General features: G+C 40.5%; 1 protein-coding gene across 1 annotated transcript; it reads left to right on the plus strand.

Annotated features, from left to right (window-relative positions):
• The first annotated feature begins 552 nt into the window (after window positions 1–552).
• Window positions 553–13,172, plus strand: LOC120564927. Its single transcript, XM_039810196.1, has 19 exons — window positions 553–744; window positions 1,207–1,372; window positions 1,467–1,622; window positions 1,699–1,859; window positions 1,982–2,158; window positions 2,252–2,390; window positions 3,139–3,326; window positions 3,435–3,576; window positions 3,674–3,840; window positions 4,319–4,457; window positions 7,923–8,173; window positions 8,492–8,657; window positions 8,743–8,895; window positions 8,988–9,148; window positions 9,899–10,072; window positions 10,166–10,307; window positions 10,442–10,629; window positions 11,501–11,642; window positions 11,819–13,172. The coding sequence occupies exons 1-19, from the start codon at window positions 553–555 to the stop codon at window positions 11,992–11,994; spliced, it is 3,180 nt and encodes a 1,059-aa protein (XP_039666130.1). The 3' UTR covers window positions 11,995–13,172.
• The last annotated feature ends 196 nt before the right edge of the window (window positions 13,173–13,368 follow it).

Below are 13,368 nucleotides of genomic sequence, written 5' to 3' on the forward strand. Positions count from 1 at the left end.
TATATATTTTAAAAAAATAATCCAGAAACACATAACAAAACATAAACAGATTTCCCTAACATTAGTTATTTGAAGTTATTTATGAGTCCTCACTAAAATAATATGATAATGCAGTTTAATAAGTTTGTTTTATTGTCACAACAGAACATAGTAACATCAAAATATATTAAAGTTCTGATAAATAAAATGTATAAAAATACAAACATAAGATATGAAAGGGTTAATCACGAGTGTTGCCAACATGGACATTGTAGAGGTCCCTCTGGTGGACAAACTATGCTATGCCACCACTCATAACATGGTTGAAGGGTGTTTCGTCCGTTTTTATTTTATTTTGTAAATATTCATTTATCGGCCATTATAAATGCCGATACCGATAGTTTGGAAAATGCCTATTATCGATATATCGGTCGGGCTCTAGTGTCTTTATTTGGTTATGTAAGTAGAATCCTTTGTTTTTAAGTCATCTGTAATGTTAGTAGCGTGTAGTGCAGTGTAAGGTCATGAAAAGATCAGACCTTACTCTTGCTGCAGATTTAACTCCCTTTTACAATGTGGCTTTATAATTTTTTGCTGGGTTTTGGCCTGAAAGGGCTTTTCCTGTTTATTTTTATTTCTATCCTAATAGCAGACTTCCTAAAATTCAGGAATCCTCCAAATTATCCTCCAGGACCTTTGGCTCTTCCCCTTGTTGGATGTTTCTTCCGTGTAGACATGAAACATCCACACATTTATTTTACTAAGGTAAGGTATAATAAAAATCATATTTTCATATTAGTTTGATTTAGTTTTAACACATACATAATACATAATCTAATACATTCAAACTATTATGTGTATTATGTAAATGTTAAATCATGCAATATAACAATAACAATATGGACAACTTTGCCAATGTACTAAAAAGATTTAAGTCATTGCAATTGTTTTTAACAGTTGACATAATAAATGTTCTTTACATTGTTTACACTCTTCAGGAAATGTGCAGTTATGTTTACTTATTTTTATATAGAAACTCATGGCAGATACTGACATCTGGTGGTAAAATTGTTAATATAAATGTAAATTCAGATTTTGTTAACCTGGTTGCCCATTTGTTCCTCATTGCGTTCCTCATTAGTTTTTGAACAATTTAAAAATGCACATGATGCAGACACTGGTGTGTTGTGATTCATTAGTGTTTGTTTCTAAATGTGTTGTCCACAGCTGGCTGACATCTATGGGAATGTGTTCAGTGTCCGCCTTGGCGGTAAGAAGATGGTGTGTGTGTCTGGGTACAAGATGGTGAAGGAAGCCATAGTGACACAAGCTGAGAATTTTGTGGATCGACCATACAGTGCAATAGTTGACAGGTTATACTCAGGAGACTCAGGTGTACAAATCTCTCCTTTTCTCTTGTCTCATGCTATGCAGGAATTAGTTCCCCTGAGTCCTTAACTCTATTTCTTCTGAATGCTTGTGTCTAGGTCGTGGTCTGTTCACAAGCAGTGGTGAAAAATGGAAGAGGCAGCGACGCTTTGCCTTGTCTACCTTACATAGCTTTGGCCTGGGCAAAGGTACCATGGAGCAGAGTATCTGTGAGGAAATCCGACATCTGCAGGAGGAGATAGAGAAGGAGAAAGGTTTGCAAAATAAGCTCATAATGAGCATCTCTTCAGCAGTAAAGCATTGTCTAAACAGTGGCGTCCTCTCCTCCAGGTGAACCTTTCAATCCAGCAGGCTTCTTCAACAATGCTGTGTCCAACATCATTTGCCAGCTGGTGTTCGGGAAACGGTATGACTACAACGACCACAACTTCCAGACCATGCTGAAGAATATTTCTAAAGCTTTTAGGCTGGAGGGCTCTGTATGGGCTACGGTCAGTAATATCCATTTAGTTCAGAGACACAGCATTCTGGTGGGATTGTTGGCGAGGCCCATGTCTGTGTTCAAAGTTCATCACAAAATGTAACATGTGACATACTGTTTTTTTCTGAGCAGCTGTATGAGTCATTCCCTGGAGTGATGAAGCACTTACCAGGTCCTCACAACGAAATATTCAGCAACAACTACGCCATCCTAGACTTCATCAATCAGGAGATAAAGAGTCATAAGAAGGACCTGCAACACAGCGATCCCAGAGACTACATTGATGCTTTCCTCATTGAAATGGAGAATGTACGTTAACAGTTGCACTGCACAACACTGTGTAGCCCTTCCTGTCAATATACCAGCCACTCAATACTGTATTTTCTCTGCATTTCTGAATAGCACAAAGAGACTGATCTGGGCTTCACTGAGATTAATCTGGCCATATGCACTCTGGATCTATTCTTGGCTGGATCAGACACAACCTTCACTACTTTGCTGTGGGCTTTGGTTTTCCTCATCAAAAACCCTGATATTCAGAGTAGGTGACATGTTTGGCCATAGAGACAGAGCGCATTTTAAGTCCCGCCCTCACTAGAGGGGAAAACAACTCTTTGCTCTCTAATGACTTTGTATCGCGTGAAGGTTCAGCAAGCAAACAACAGAAAAAAGCTAAAAGCTTAAAAGCTGCGTGTGGTGGGATGCACTACTAACATGGTAAAGACCCCATAACAAGGTTCTTACAAGCTGCTGGACCGGAGAAACTGAGCCTTTGAAAACAAGAGTGGATGCAGACATGAGGAATCAGCAGAAATGGGAAGAACACGGAATCCTGACAATAAGCTAATGTTATGCGTTACGTGTAACATGCATTTCGTTACAAAGTCAAATATCCAAATATCAGTTTAAGGTTAACTATATTTCTGTTATTTAGGCCAAAGCATTTGGACAGTATCCAACTTGTGTTGTAGTGGAATGTGGATCAGTTCGAAGGCTATGCAGTATTGTTTCCACGTGTTTTAGCTTGCTAACACACAACTAACAGCTAACAGGTTTATGTCAGTATGCTAACATTTCACAATGACAATGCCAACATGCTCATCATCATCTTAGTTTAGCATGCAAGCATTTCGCATTAAAGGCTCAATTATATAAAACTTCAACAGAATGTAACACGCCAGTGAGCATAAACAGTGAACACAAACCTTTTGGCTTAAGATGTCATTCAAATTAATTTTTTCTCAGCCTGTTGCTACAAGCTTTTTCCTTTAATTTTCTTATTTTTCTAGACAAAGTCCAGGAAGAGATAGACAGAGTGATCGGACAGACCCGACTGCCCAGAATGGCCGACAGACCTAACCTGCCCTACACTGACGCTGTCATCCACGAGATCCAGAGGATGGGAAACATTGTTCCTCTCAATGTACTTAGAATTTCTGCCAAGGACACAACACTGGGTGGTTACATCATACCCAAGGTGCATTTATTACACAGTCATTTTCAGTCTTAAGAGGATTGTCTCTGTAATATGAGTGTTGTTGCAGAATTACTTGGTGTTAACCTATGGATCTTTTTGTTTTTTTAGGGTACATCCTTGATGCCCATCTTGACCTCTGTGCTGTTTGACAAGACTGAATGGGAGACACCAGACACCTTCAACCCTGGACACTTCCTAGATGCTGAGGGAAAGTTTGTGAAAAGAGATGCTTTCCTGCCTTTCTCTGCAGGTAAACAACATTCACCTGAATTTTACGCATAATCTGAACCAGAATATATGTTCTACTCTCAGCTGTTACACCAAATGTGTGTTTGTGGACTCTTTAGGGAAACGTGTGTGTCTCGGAGAAGGCCTCGCCAAAATGGAGCTGTTCCTGTTTTTGGTCGGTTTACTACAGAAGTTCTCTTTCTCCGTTCCTGATGGAGTAGAGTTAAGTACAGAAGGAGTTACTGGAATAACACGTGTACCGCACCCCTTCAATGTTTACGCCAAGGCTTGTTTTCATTCTGGCTTGTCATAGTTAAAAAAAAAAAAAAAACTATTAAGATAAATCGTGCCATCCGGATAGAGTGAATTTGATTATGGTTGGATGAGAAGTATAAACATATATCATTCCAACACCCTATTGGTTTGTACGCGATCTATCACACCTGCACATGACACAAATCACAAATAGCAGACGTATGTAGCCTAGTACGAAGATATCCGTGGCAGAGACTCAAGAGAACTCAAGCGAAATGTCCCAACTTCAACTTCTACAGAAGTCTTTTTAAAGCTGAGTAATGAATGTGAATACTTTTGATACCTCTGCTAGCTAGCGCTAGCATTAGCTTCTAACTTAAGGGAACGTTTGCCAATTTTTTGTTTAACTAGCTATACATGCAGATGAACGGCGCCATTACCTGGAGGTCCGCATTTACCCACCCGTAAAACACTTATCGTGCGTTCCATGTGTACTCGGATTTTCCAAGGTCAAAGTCAGAAACAGTTCAGAAAGAGTTCTGAGCTCGGATTTCCGAGCTCAGAACTCGGACAACCATGGAGTAGCCCAACTTGGAGTAGCCCAAGTTCAAAATCCAACATGGCTGCCCCCTCTATTAACCAAGGGGGGTAAGCCTCTCTCCACAATGTGTACCTCCTATGGCGCCATTTTGATGCTAACCCGCCGTAAGCATTCCATTGACTGCCATTCATTTAGACGTCACTTTGACAGTGAATAACTTTACATCTGAAGTGTTTAAAGACTCTATTTGTCCATTGTTTATTTCTTAAGAAACACGACAATATATAAAAGGCTCCATTACAAAGAAAAGTGCTTCTAATATCCTTCACTGGTCTCCGTCCAGAGCAACCGGATCTGTTTGTCCATTTCTTTTACTGTCTATGGTACTAACAGTTGTGAAAGCTGTAGTAAGTCACAGTCACAAGCATGTTCAACTTATATCTGTGGACATGTTACGCTGTTTATATGCACAAAAAAACGGCGTAATGCGTTGTTATCAACTGGTATTGCTAACAATGGCTAACCGGGCTACAGCGAATGAAAACAATGAAAATCTGACTCGTAAATGGAACGCATTCAACTCGGGTTTGACGTCATTCCCAGCTCCGGCTTCCGAGTTCCGTGGTAAATGGAACGCACTATTAGCCGTGTCATTAATGATGCCTAGGCTACATGTGTGCTGACTCAGATATAATTACAAAAGCCAATCTACAGGAGAATAAATAGATGAAAGCAATACAGAAAGCCTGACAGCCTTACTGCAATATATTCCATTATGTTTTTATATTTGAATTGTAATCTATGTTTCCCTTTACATAAAGATATTTACAGCATAAATTGATTCAGAAAAAGGTATAAATAGGTGGATACAAATTCACCAGAATGCTGGAAATGAAGTGTTTAATGCTCAGAATTACAAAATCTACAAACTGGGCAGCTAAAATGAACATACACTAGTTATTAACAAGCTGGGCCAGCCAGTCGCTGTTTTGTATTGCATTGCATTGCAGTGCATGTCCGGGCTAAGCCCTACTCATCTACTCAAGTCCTAGAAACGCCCCCCTGAGCTCCACCATCTTATCCAACAATTGTCATGTCCGGTTTCGAAAAGACAAGATGGCTACAGCCAAATTGCCAAACGTCACTGCTGCTACATCCATTATTTGTACGGTCTATTGTAACAGAACGCTTTAGGAGAGAAAGCTGTAATTATTTTTCATTAACCTTTCACTGTTGTTTGATTGTCTCATGTAGGCCTACGATTTATTCTCTCTGCCAGTAATATAATTTTGTGTAATAAAAGTTGTTTAGTCGGTTTGAGTATGAAGTGTGTAAACGTTTGTTAGTGCTGTATAGTGTGAAGGTGCGCGGATGTGGTGAGGCTCGTCTGAATATCTCGGTACGCGTCTTTGTCTATGGGTGTTATGGGTGTATATTGTTTGTTTTCATGGTATTGGTTGTATCCTTAAATGTGTTATTCTTTTGTTGTATTAAGGGGGAGTTGGAGCAGAGTGTTAAGACCTATGCCACTGTTTTGAGGTTTTGAGGTAGTTAATGTTGTTAACCTGTATCGCCATCAAAGACAAACTAAAGTTGTGAATTGAATAAAACTCTTGCCTGCTGATAAAATAGTTTTGGACATTCATCTTTAATTAACCTGCACACGCATTGCATTATATTTTAAAAACATCATGTAATAATGACAATGTTTGTAAGACATTTCCTTTTGTCCTTGATTTCATAAACCACCTTTCTTTATCAAGCTGTGTTTGTTAAGAGTCCTTTACACTGTAATCATGATCAGTTGTAACGTATAAGACATTAGTTAATAATGACCTGAAATCATTAATAAAACTTGAATACATTCTTTGATGACATTAAATGATTGTATAAGTGATGGTTTAAGTATTTGGTCAAAACACAACAAAAAATACACCCATTGCTGGTGACTTGTTTACAAACGATTGTAAGTGACTAAAAAATAATTTTCAAACTATTAATATTTCATTTGTTGGACTGATCCACATTTGCAATCAGACGATACATGGCCCATGGGCTTAGAATTAATAATCCCCTCACTTCCATGAGGACTGTAAGAAGAACTTCCTCTGACACAACCAGCGTTGTTGCCAGTGTCCTCTTCTATGCTGGGGAGGAAGCACTAAGAAGAGGGATGCTGGGCGACTGGACAGGCTGGTAAGGAAAGCTGGCTCTGTCATGGGCGCTGAACTGGAGCGCATCACTTCAATATCAGATCAAAGGACCCTGAACAAACTGCTCAACATTTTGGACAATGACTGTCATCCACTCCACAGCACTATCACAAAGCAGAAGAGCATGATCAGCTCAAGACTATGCACACTGCCATGCACAACTGACAGACTGAGAAAGTAATTTGTCCACAGGGCCATACAACGCTTAAGAAAAAGGAAGAGGAGAGATAGACTTCTCTGCGTAGTCTGTCTGCCTCTCCTCCCTCTCCACCACTTCCACTCCCTCCTATAACAACAGTTACATTGTTGTTCTGACTGTCCACTGGCCCACTGTTTACTGCTTACACTGTTTACAGGCTATATTAGCCCATATTAGCCTGTATCTTTTCTTTTATTGTCCATGCTATTCATGTGGATTTGTTATTTTATCATCCTGTTTGTGATGTATGTGTATGTTGTGTGTGATGTCTTTAAGCTACTGGGACCTTGAATTTCCCCTTGGGGATCAATAAAGTATCTATCTATCTATATATCTATCTATCTATCCTGACCTCGTAGGACCACCTGGAGAGCAGCTTTTACAGATCGAATCTCCCGTCCTGCTCCCAGGCACCGCCTACGTATGGAGCATGCAGAGAATTGAAATGGAAAGGGCTACTCTGTTCAGCTTTTCTTGCAGAGATGGTCCCATTTAGTTGTTTTTCATTTATTGTTTTCATTTCTTCATGTGTCTCAGGACCATGATCACATGTTATGGCCAATGTCATGTGGCACTGTTTATAAGACATTTCCCTTTGTCCTCGTAGTTACTATTGACAAAATGTATAAAGATTTCATAAAACAATTAAATTCAAGCTGTATTGGTTACGTTTTTTTATGCATAAGCCATTCGTTAATAATACACTGAAATCACTGATAAACCATTTCAACACATTTGTTAATGATTATTAAACTATTTTAATTAATTAGTCACAAAGCTAGTTTACTTCATTAGTAAAAACACAACATAACATACATTCATAGCTGGTGAGGTATTTGCACGCCATTAGAAATGTAAGTGGTGAGACAAGAGATGATTAGGACAGCAGTCCCTCCTAGCAGGAAACACACTTTTTCAAATATATACCAATCTCTCATGAACCATTTCTCAACTGTGTTAGCACTCATAATAAAATTAACCTTTTTTTACACATCCTTCTTCTTTGTCAAAAAGTGATGCCTAACCCATAACCCTAACCCATTACACCACGGCTTCTGATGTTGCTTTGTTATGCCCTCTCGCTGTCACACACACATAGGTCTTTATATTTGCATGAGCTGTGAGTCAACAGAGTACCAGGCCAGCCCATCTCTAACTAGAAGTTGATGATGAAGCAAGTAATCTTCTTCAGTCCTTTGCTCCTCTCCTCTGCCTCACAATGTGGCTGTGCGATTTGTTTCTGTGGCTTGATCTGAGGGGAATGCTGCTTTTTATTTTTGCCGTTCTCCTCGTAGTGTATTTTCTGAACAAAAAGGATCCACCCAACTTCCCACCAGGACCACCATCTCTTCCTCTTTTAGGAAACGTATTCAACATTGAATCTAAACAGCCTCACATTTACTTAACCAAGGTAAGATGGTATCTTCATATTATGTAGTAGAGTTTTTGTGGAAACTTGAGCAAAAGTGGAAGGTGGAAGGAAGACTCCTATTTACTCTGTATATACTGTACTTCCCTAATTTTGCATGTAGTAGAGACAGATCCTCAAACAAGAGAACATTTAAAAAAAAATCATATGAGGAATATTAAAAGGTTTATTATAGAAAACAATGCTAAAAACCTGTTGATGGTAAGCCAGTGTCACAGAAATGATTGTCCTGAAATATGCATCTTATCAGAGTCACATGCCAGACAACAGGCCACTTATTCTCTGTTCCTGCATCCACAGCAAGCTGATGTTTATGGGAATGTGTTCTGCATTCGTCTGGGAAGACAAAAAACAGTGTTTGTGTCTGGGTGGAAGATGGTGAAGGAAGCAATTGTCACACAGGCTGATAACTTTGTGGACCGGCCTTACAGCCCAATGGTGACCAGGATTTATTCAGGGAACTCAGGTGAATCCCAGTACATCAGTTTTAAAGTACTAATCCCGCCTTCTAAATCCTGCCTGAGTAACATTGTATGGTCTCTCTCTTTCAGCGGGTCTTTTCTTCAGTAATGGCAATGTGTGGAGGAAACAGCGGCGTTTTGCCATGGCCACGTTACGTACCTTTGGCTTGGCCAAGAGCTCCATGGAGCAGAGCATCTGTGAGGAGAGTCATCATCTGCAGGAGGCGATGGAGAAGGAAAAAGGTTGGCAAAAAGAACAGAACAGAAAAGAGAGCAAGAAATGATGGAATTTAAATACTAAATATATTCAGACTGAGGACATTTCTGCTTTTCAGGTGAGCCATTTGACCCTGTGCCCCTCTTAAATGACGCTGTGGCCAACATCATCTGCCAGATAGTGTTTGGGAGACGGTTTGACTACAGCGACCACAACTTCCAGAGCATGCTAAAGAATCTGACTGAGATGGCTTATCTGGAGGGATCCATATGGGCTCTAGTAAGTTGCGAAGAAGCATCCTTCCTCCCTTTTATGAGGCTCTAGGCACACATCAGCTATCCTCCTAAGGCATATGTGTCAAACTCAAGGCCCACGGGCCAAATCCGGCCCCTTGCAGATTTAGATCCGGCCCGTATATCAATTTGGGTTCACAATAAATTTTGGCCCGCCTAGTTATGCGCCAAACCAAAAACACAGGAAAGTGTTTTTTAAAATGCAATTACGTATCATTCAAAGCAGAATATGGCAGATTTGCCGACTCTTTCCCCAGAAGCAGAGAGAGTTTTCATATTCAGACTGTGGAACAGGTTGTTGTTAAAAAAAAATCATTGTTTTGCTTGATTTGGTAAATTCTGATGGCTAAGGAACTCTTTTGATGACTTTTGTAGGGCTTCATGTCAACAAAAATGCGACAGAAAGCGTACAAAAATGTCGTAAAAAGCAAGAAATTTGCAAAAAGGTGACAAATGTCTGAGAAAGCCACAAAAAAGTCTGAACAAAAACAAATAAACTTTACATGTCTGGCCCTTGGTGTGATTCTCTTTTTCCAGTGTGGCCCTTAGTGAAAATGAGTTTGACACCCCTGTCCTAAGGCATCAAGACACAACTAACAACCCCACATGGCTACATCCGTTCATGTGTGTTTAATTAAAGTTCTCTATCAGAAAATACTGTGATCTGAAGTGAGATATTTATCTGCCAATGGATATAAACAACACCACTGAACAACTCCCGTTTCTCTCCAAACAGCTATACGAGGCGTTCCCAGCACTGATGAAACGCCTGCCGGGGCCTCACAATGGCATCTTCAGCAGCTCCAAATGTTTGGAGGCATCTATCAGGGCAGAGATAGAGAGGCACAAGTTGGATCTGGACCCCAGCAACCCCCGAGATTATATCGACACTTTCCTGATAGAGGAGAAAGTATGGTGTTTACAATTTTTCAGTAAGCCAGTTAATATGTTTGAGAACCAAAAACTGACCATATGTTTGTCTGTCCTTCCGCCTGGCTGACAGCGCAACAGAAACAGTGAACTTGGTTTTGATGATGGCAACCTGGTTCTGTGTTGTCTGGATCTGTTCCTGGCTGGTAGTGAAACCACTTCGAAGACCCTGCAGTGGGGGCTCATCTACCTCATCAAGAACCCTCATATCCAGGGTGGGTGTTCAGATAAGGGAGTCTCATCAGCAGCAGCACAAGAAGTAGATTAAAAGATACCAGGGATACAAAATGTTGACGATCAAAGAAGTCATTTTAATTGATCAAATCACAACTTTTATTTCACCTCCTAGACAAAGTCCAGGCCGAGATAGACAGAGTGATCGGACAGACCCGACTGCCCAGAATGGCCGACAGATCTAACCTGCCCTACACTGACGCTGTCATCCACGAGATCCAGAGGATGGGAAACATTGTTCCTCTCAATGGACTTAGAATGGCCGCCAAGGACACAACACTGGGTGGTTACGTCATACCCAAGGTGCATCTACTTATATATATATATATAGCAGTAACTGCTCAGTGTATGTTAAAAATGACAAGTAAATAAAAATCCACTGAAATAGATGAGAGAACATGATATGAAATCTGACATGACAAATAACTGATAATATAAAAACAGAACTGTGCCCGTGGCATCGTGATTAAGCCACGTCTTTACAGTGTCAATACCCACTTAGTCTTGCTTTGCCTCCACAGCGCTGCACAGGAAGGTCTGGCAAGTCCACACAGCAGTCCGGGTTGGGAGAAAAAACGTGCTCTGGTTTATTGGCATTTCTTAAACAATCTTTGGCGCCACTAAGCGCTGCACAGAGCCCTGGTGCGGCTGCAAAATAGCCTCGGGAAGGAACTTGTTTTGGTGGAACGTGTGTACGTTCAAAAGTTGTTTAAGTCGTGCAACAGAAAACTCAGATTGGACAGATAGTCTAGCTAGCTGTCTGGATTTACTCTGCAGAGATCTGAGGAGCAGTTAACCATAGTCCTCATAAATCCACCGGAGTTTAGAATTCCAACACAAAGGAAGCGTTAGGTAACGGAAATCCGGTCGAAAATAAATACATACGGCAGGATTTCCAGCGGCAACCAAAAGTGGAAGGTCGAGGATATAGACCAATACCCACTAAGACATTACCCTTAACACATCTTATCAACTGCCAACAAGATGTGGCTGTACTAGAAGTGTATCTCTTATCCTTTTGTATGAACAATATTGAATTGATTGCTGTCTGTGTGTGTGTGTGTGTGTGTGTGTGTGTGTGTGTGTGTGTGTGTGTGTGTGTGTGTGTGTGTGTGTGTGTGTGTGTGTGTGTGTGTGTGTGTGTGTGTGTGTGTGTGTGTGTGTGTGTGTGCAGGGAACCTCAGTGATGCCCAACCTGACCTCTGTGCTGTTCGACAAGACTGAATGGGAAACTCCAGACACCTTCAACCCTGGACACTTCCTGGATGCTGAAGGGAAGTTTGTGAGGAGGGATGCATTTGTACCTTTCTCGGCAGGTAACACTCACATTTAATTGATAATTATTTAACTTTCACTTCAACTTTTGAAAATGCGCACCACAAGAGATAATTCAGGATAAATACAATACTACAGTAGCTAAATTAGAGTATACAAGGAAGTATTTTCCATGCGCTTGCCTTCACTCATGTTGCATTTATGCTTATTTTTCCAGGAAAGCGTGCATGTCTGGGCGAAGGCCTGGCAAGAATGGAGCTGTTCTTGTTTGTTGTCGGTTTGTGTCAGAAATTTAATTTTTCCACTCTGGATGGACTTGAGCTGAGTACAGAGGGAGTCATTGGAGCCACACGCACACCATACCCCTTTAAGATCTATGCCCACGCCCGCTAAACCCTGCAACCTGTCCTCTACTATAGACTATATGATACAGTAAAGCCAAAAAAGATTATACATCTTTTATACAAAGACGACACATGCTGCATCCGTGACTAATTTTTCTGTCAGTACAAAAATGCCAGTACCATTCAAGTTTTTAAACCAGTCCAGTTGAGGCAGCATTCAACTGTATGTCTTGTCTATAATGGCCGGATGTGGCTCAGTGGTAGATCGGTCGCCTGCCAGTCGGAAGGTTGGCCCTCCTGTGGTGGAAGTTTCATGCAGCAGAGTGAGTAAAGATGTCTTCAATAACAAAAGATGAGGAAAATCTAATTGTCTTGGTTTGTTTTATTACTTTCAAGCAGAAACACAACTTTCACAAAACATCAGAGTGCAATGTGGAAGAGTTATTGCTTATATCTCGAGAGTTGACAGCTGGTTTCACCGCACTGCTACAGAGTGCAGAGAAAGAGCTCTCAAAGTGCATGCAGAATGTCAGCATCCTTTATACACAGAAAGAGGAACATGTAAAGAGGAACACCCAAAATGGTCCCTGATAAGTTGAAACTTTAAAAACAGGAACTGCCTAAGCACGCTTGTGTCTGGGTAATGATAATGTCTCACAGCCATCCTACTCTTACAGCCTGAAAATGCCGTCTTCATGACCTTAGGTTGAACCACAGAACAAGCGGTGTCTGTTATGCAGATGCTGACGCGATTGAATATAACAAAAACAGTTTCTGTTCGCTCTTAGTAACCTTTTTCCAATACAAAAGTGTTCTTGTTTCAAGTAAGCATAATTCATAATCATAACATTTTCCATTACACTGCAGTCCCATGTCAAAGTCTCCTTGGGCAAGACACTGAACCCCAAGTTGCCCCCGATGATGAGCAGGTGGCACCATGTACAGCAGCCTTGGCTACAGTGTGTGAATGGTTCCTGTAATATGTAAAAGGGCTTTGACTAGAAAAGCGCTATATAAAAACAGTTTTCATTGCTGAAAAACATTTCCATTTATAACATGTCAAATACTGGAGCTGATGTTGGCACAAGGGAATGTTTCATATGTTACAAACTATAACATGCTTGGTTTTGCCTTATGATCATGCCACATAATCACGTTTCCTGATACAATATATGATTTCAGATGGACTATTGGCCACTATAAAAAATAAATGTTACCGAAAGGCCAGATTTAGTTCTCTGTTTCTTGTATGTTACCTACAGTTTGTATAATTTGAGCAGTCCTGAAAGGGTTAATTTGGAAATTGCTGCTTTATTGTCACATCACTTGAAATCGCAGAGGACATGGAATTACCTGTAAAAGTTAGTTATTAGTTTTTCAAGACTGCAGACCTCCATGTTTCTCATCCTTGCACCCAAACTGA

Source organism: Perca fluviatilis, chromosome 9 (genome assembly GCF_010015445.1).
Source record: "Perca fluviatilis chromosome 9, GENO_Pfluv_1.0, whole genome shotgun sequence".
Taxonomy (NCBI): domain Eukaryota; kingdom Metazoa; phylum Chordata; class Actinopteri; order Perciformes; family Percidae; genus Perca; species Perca fluviatilis.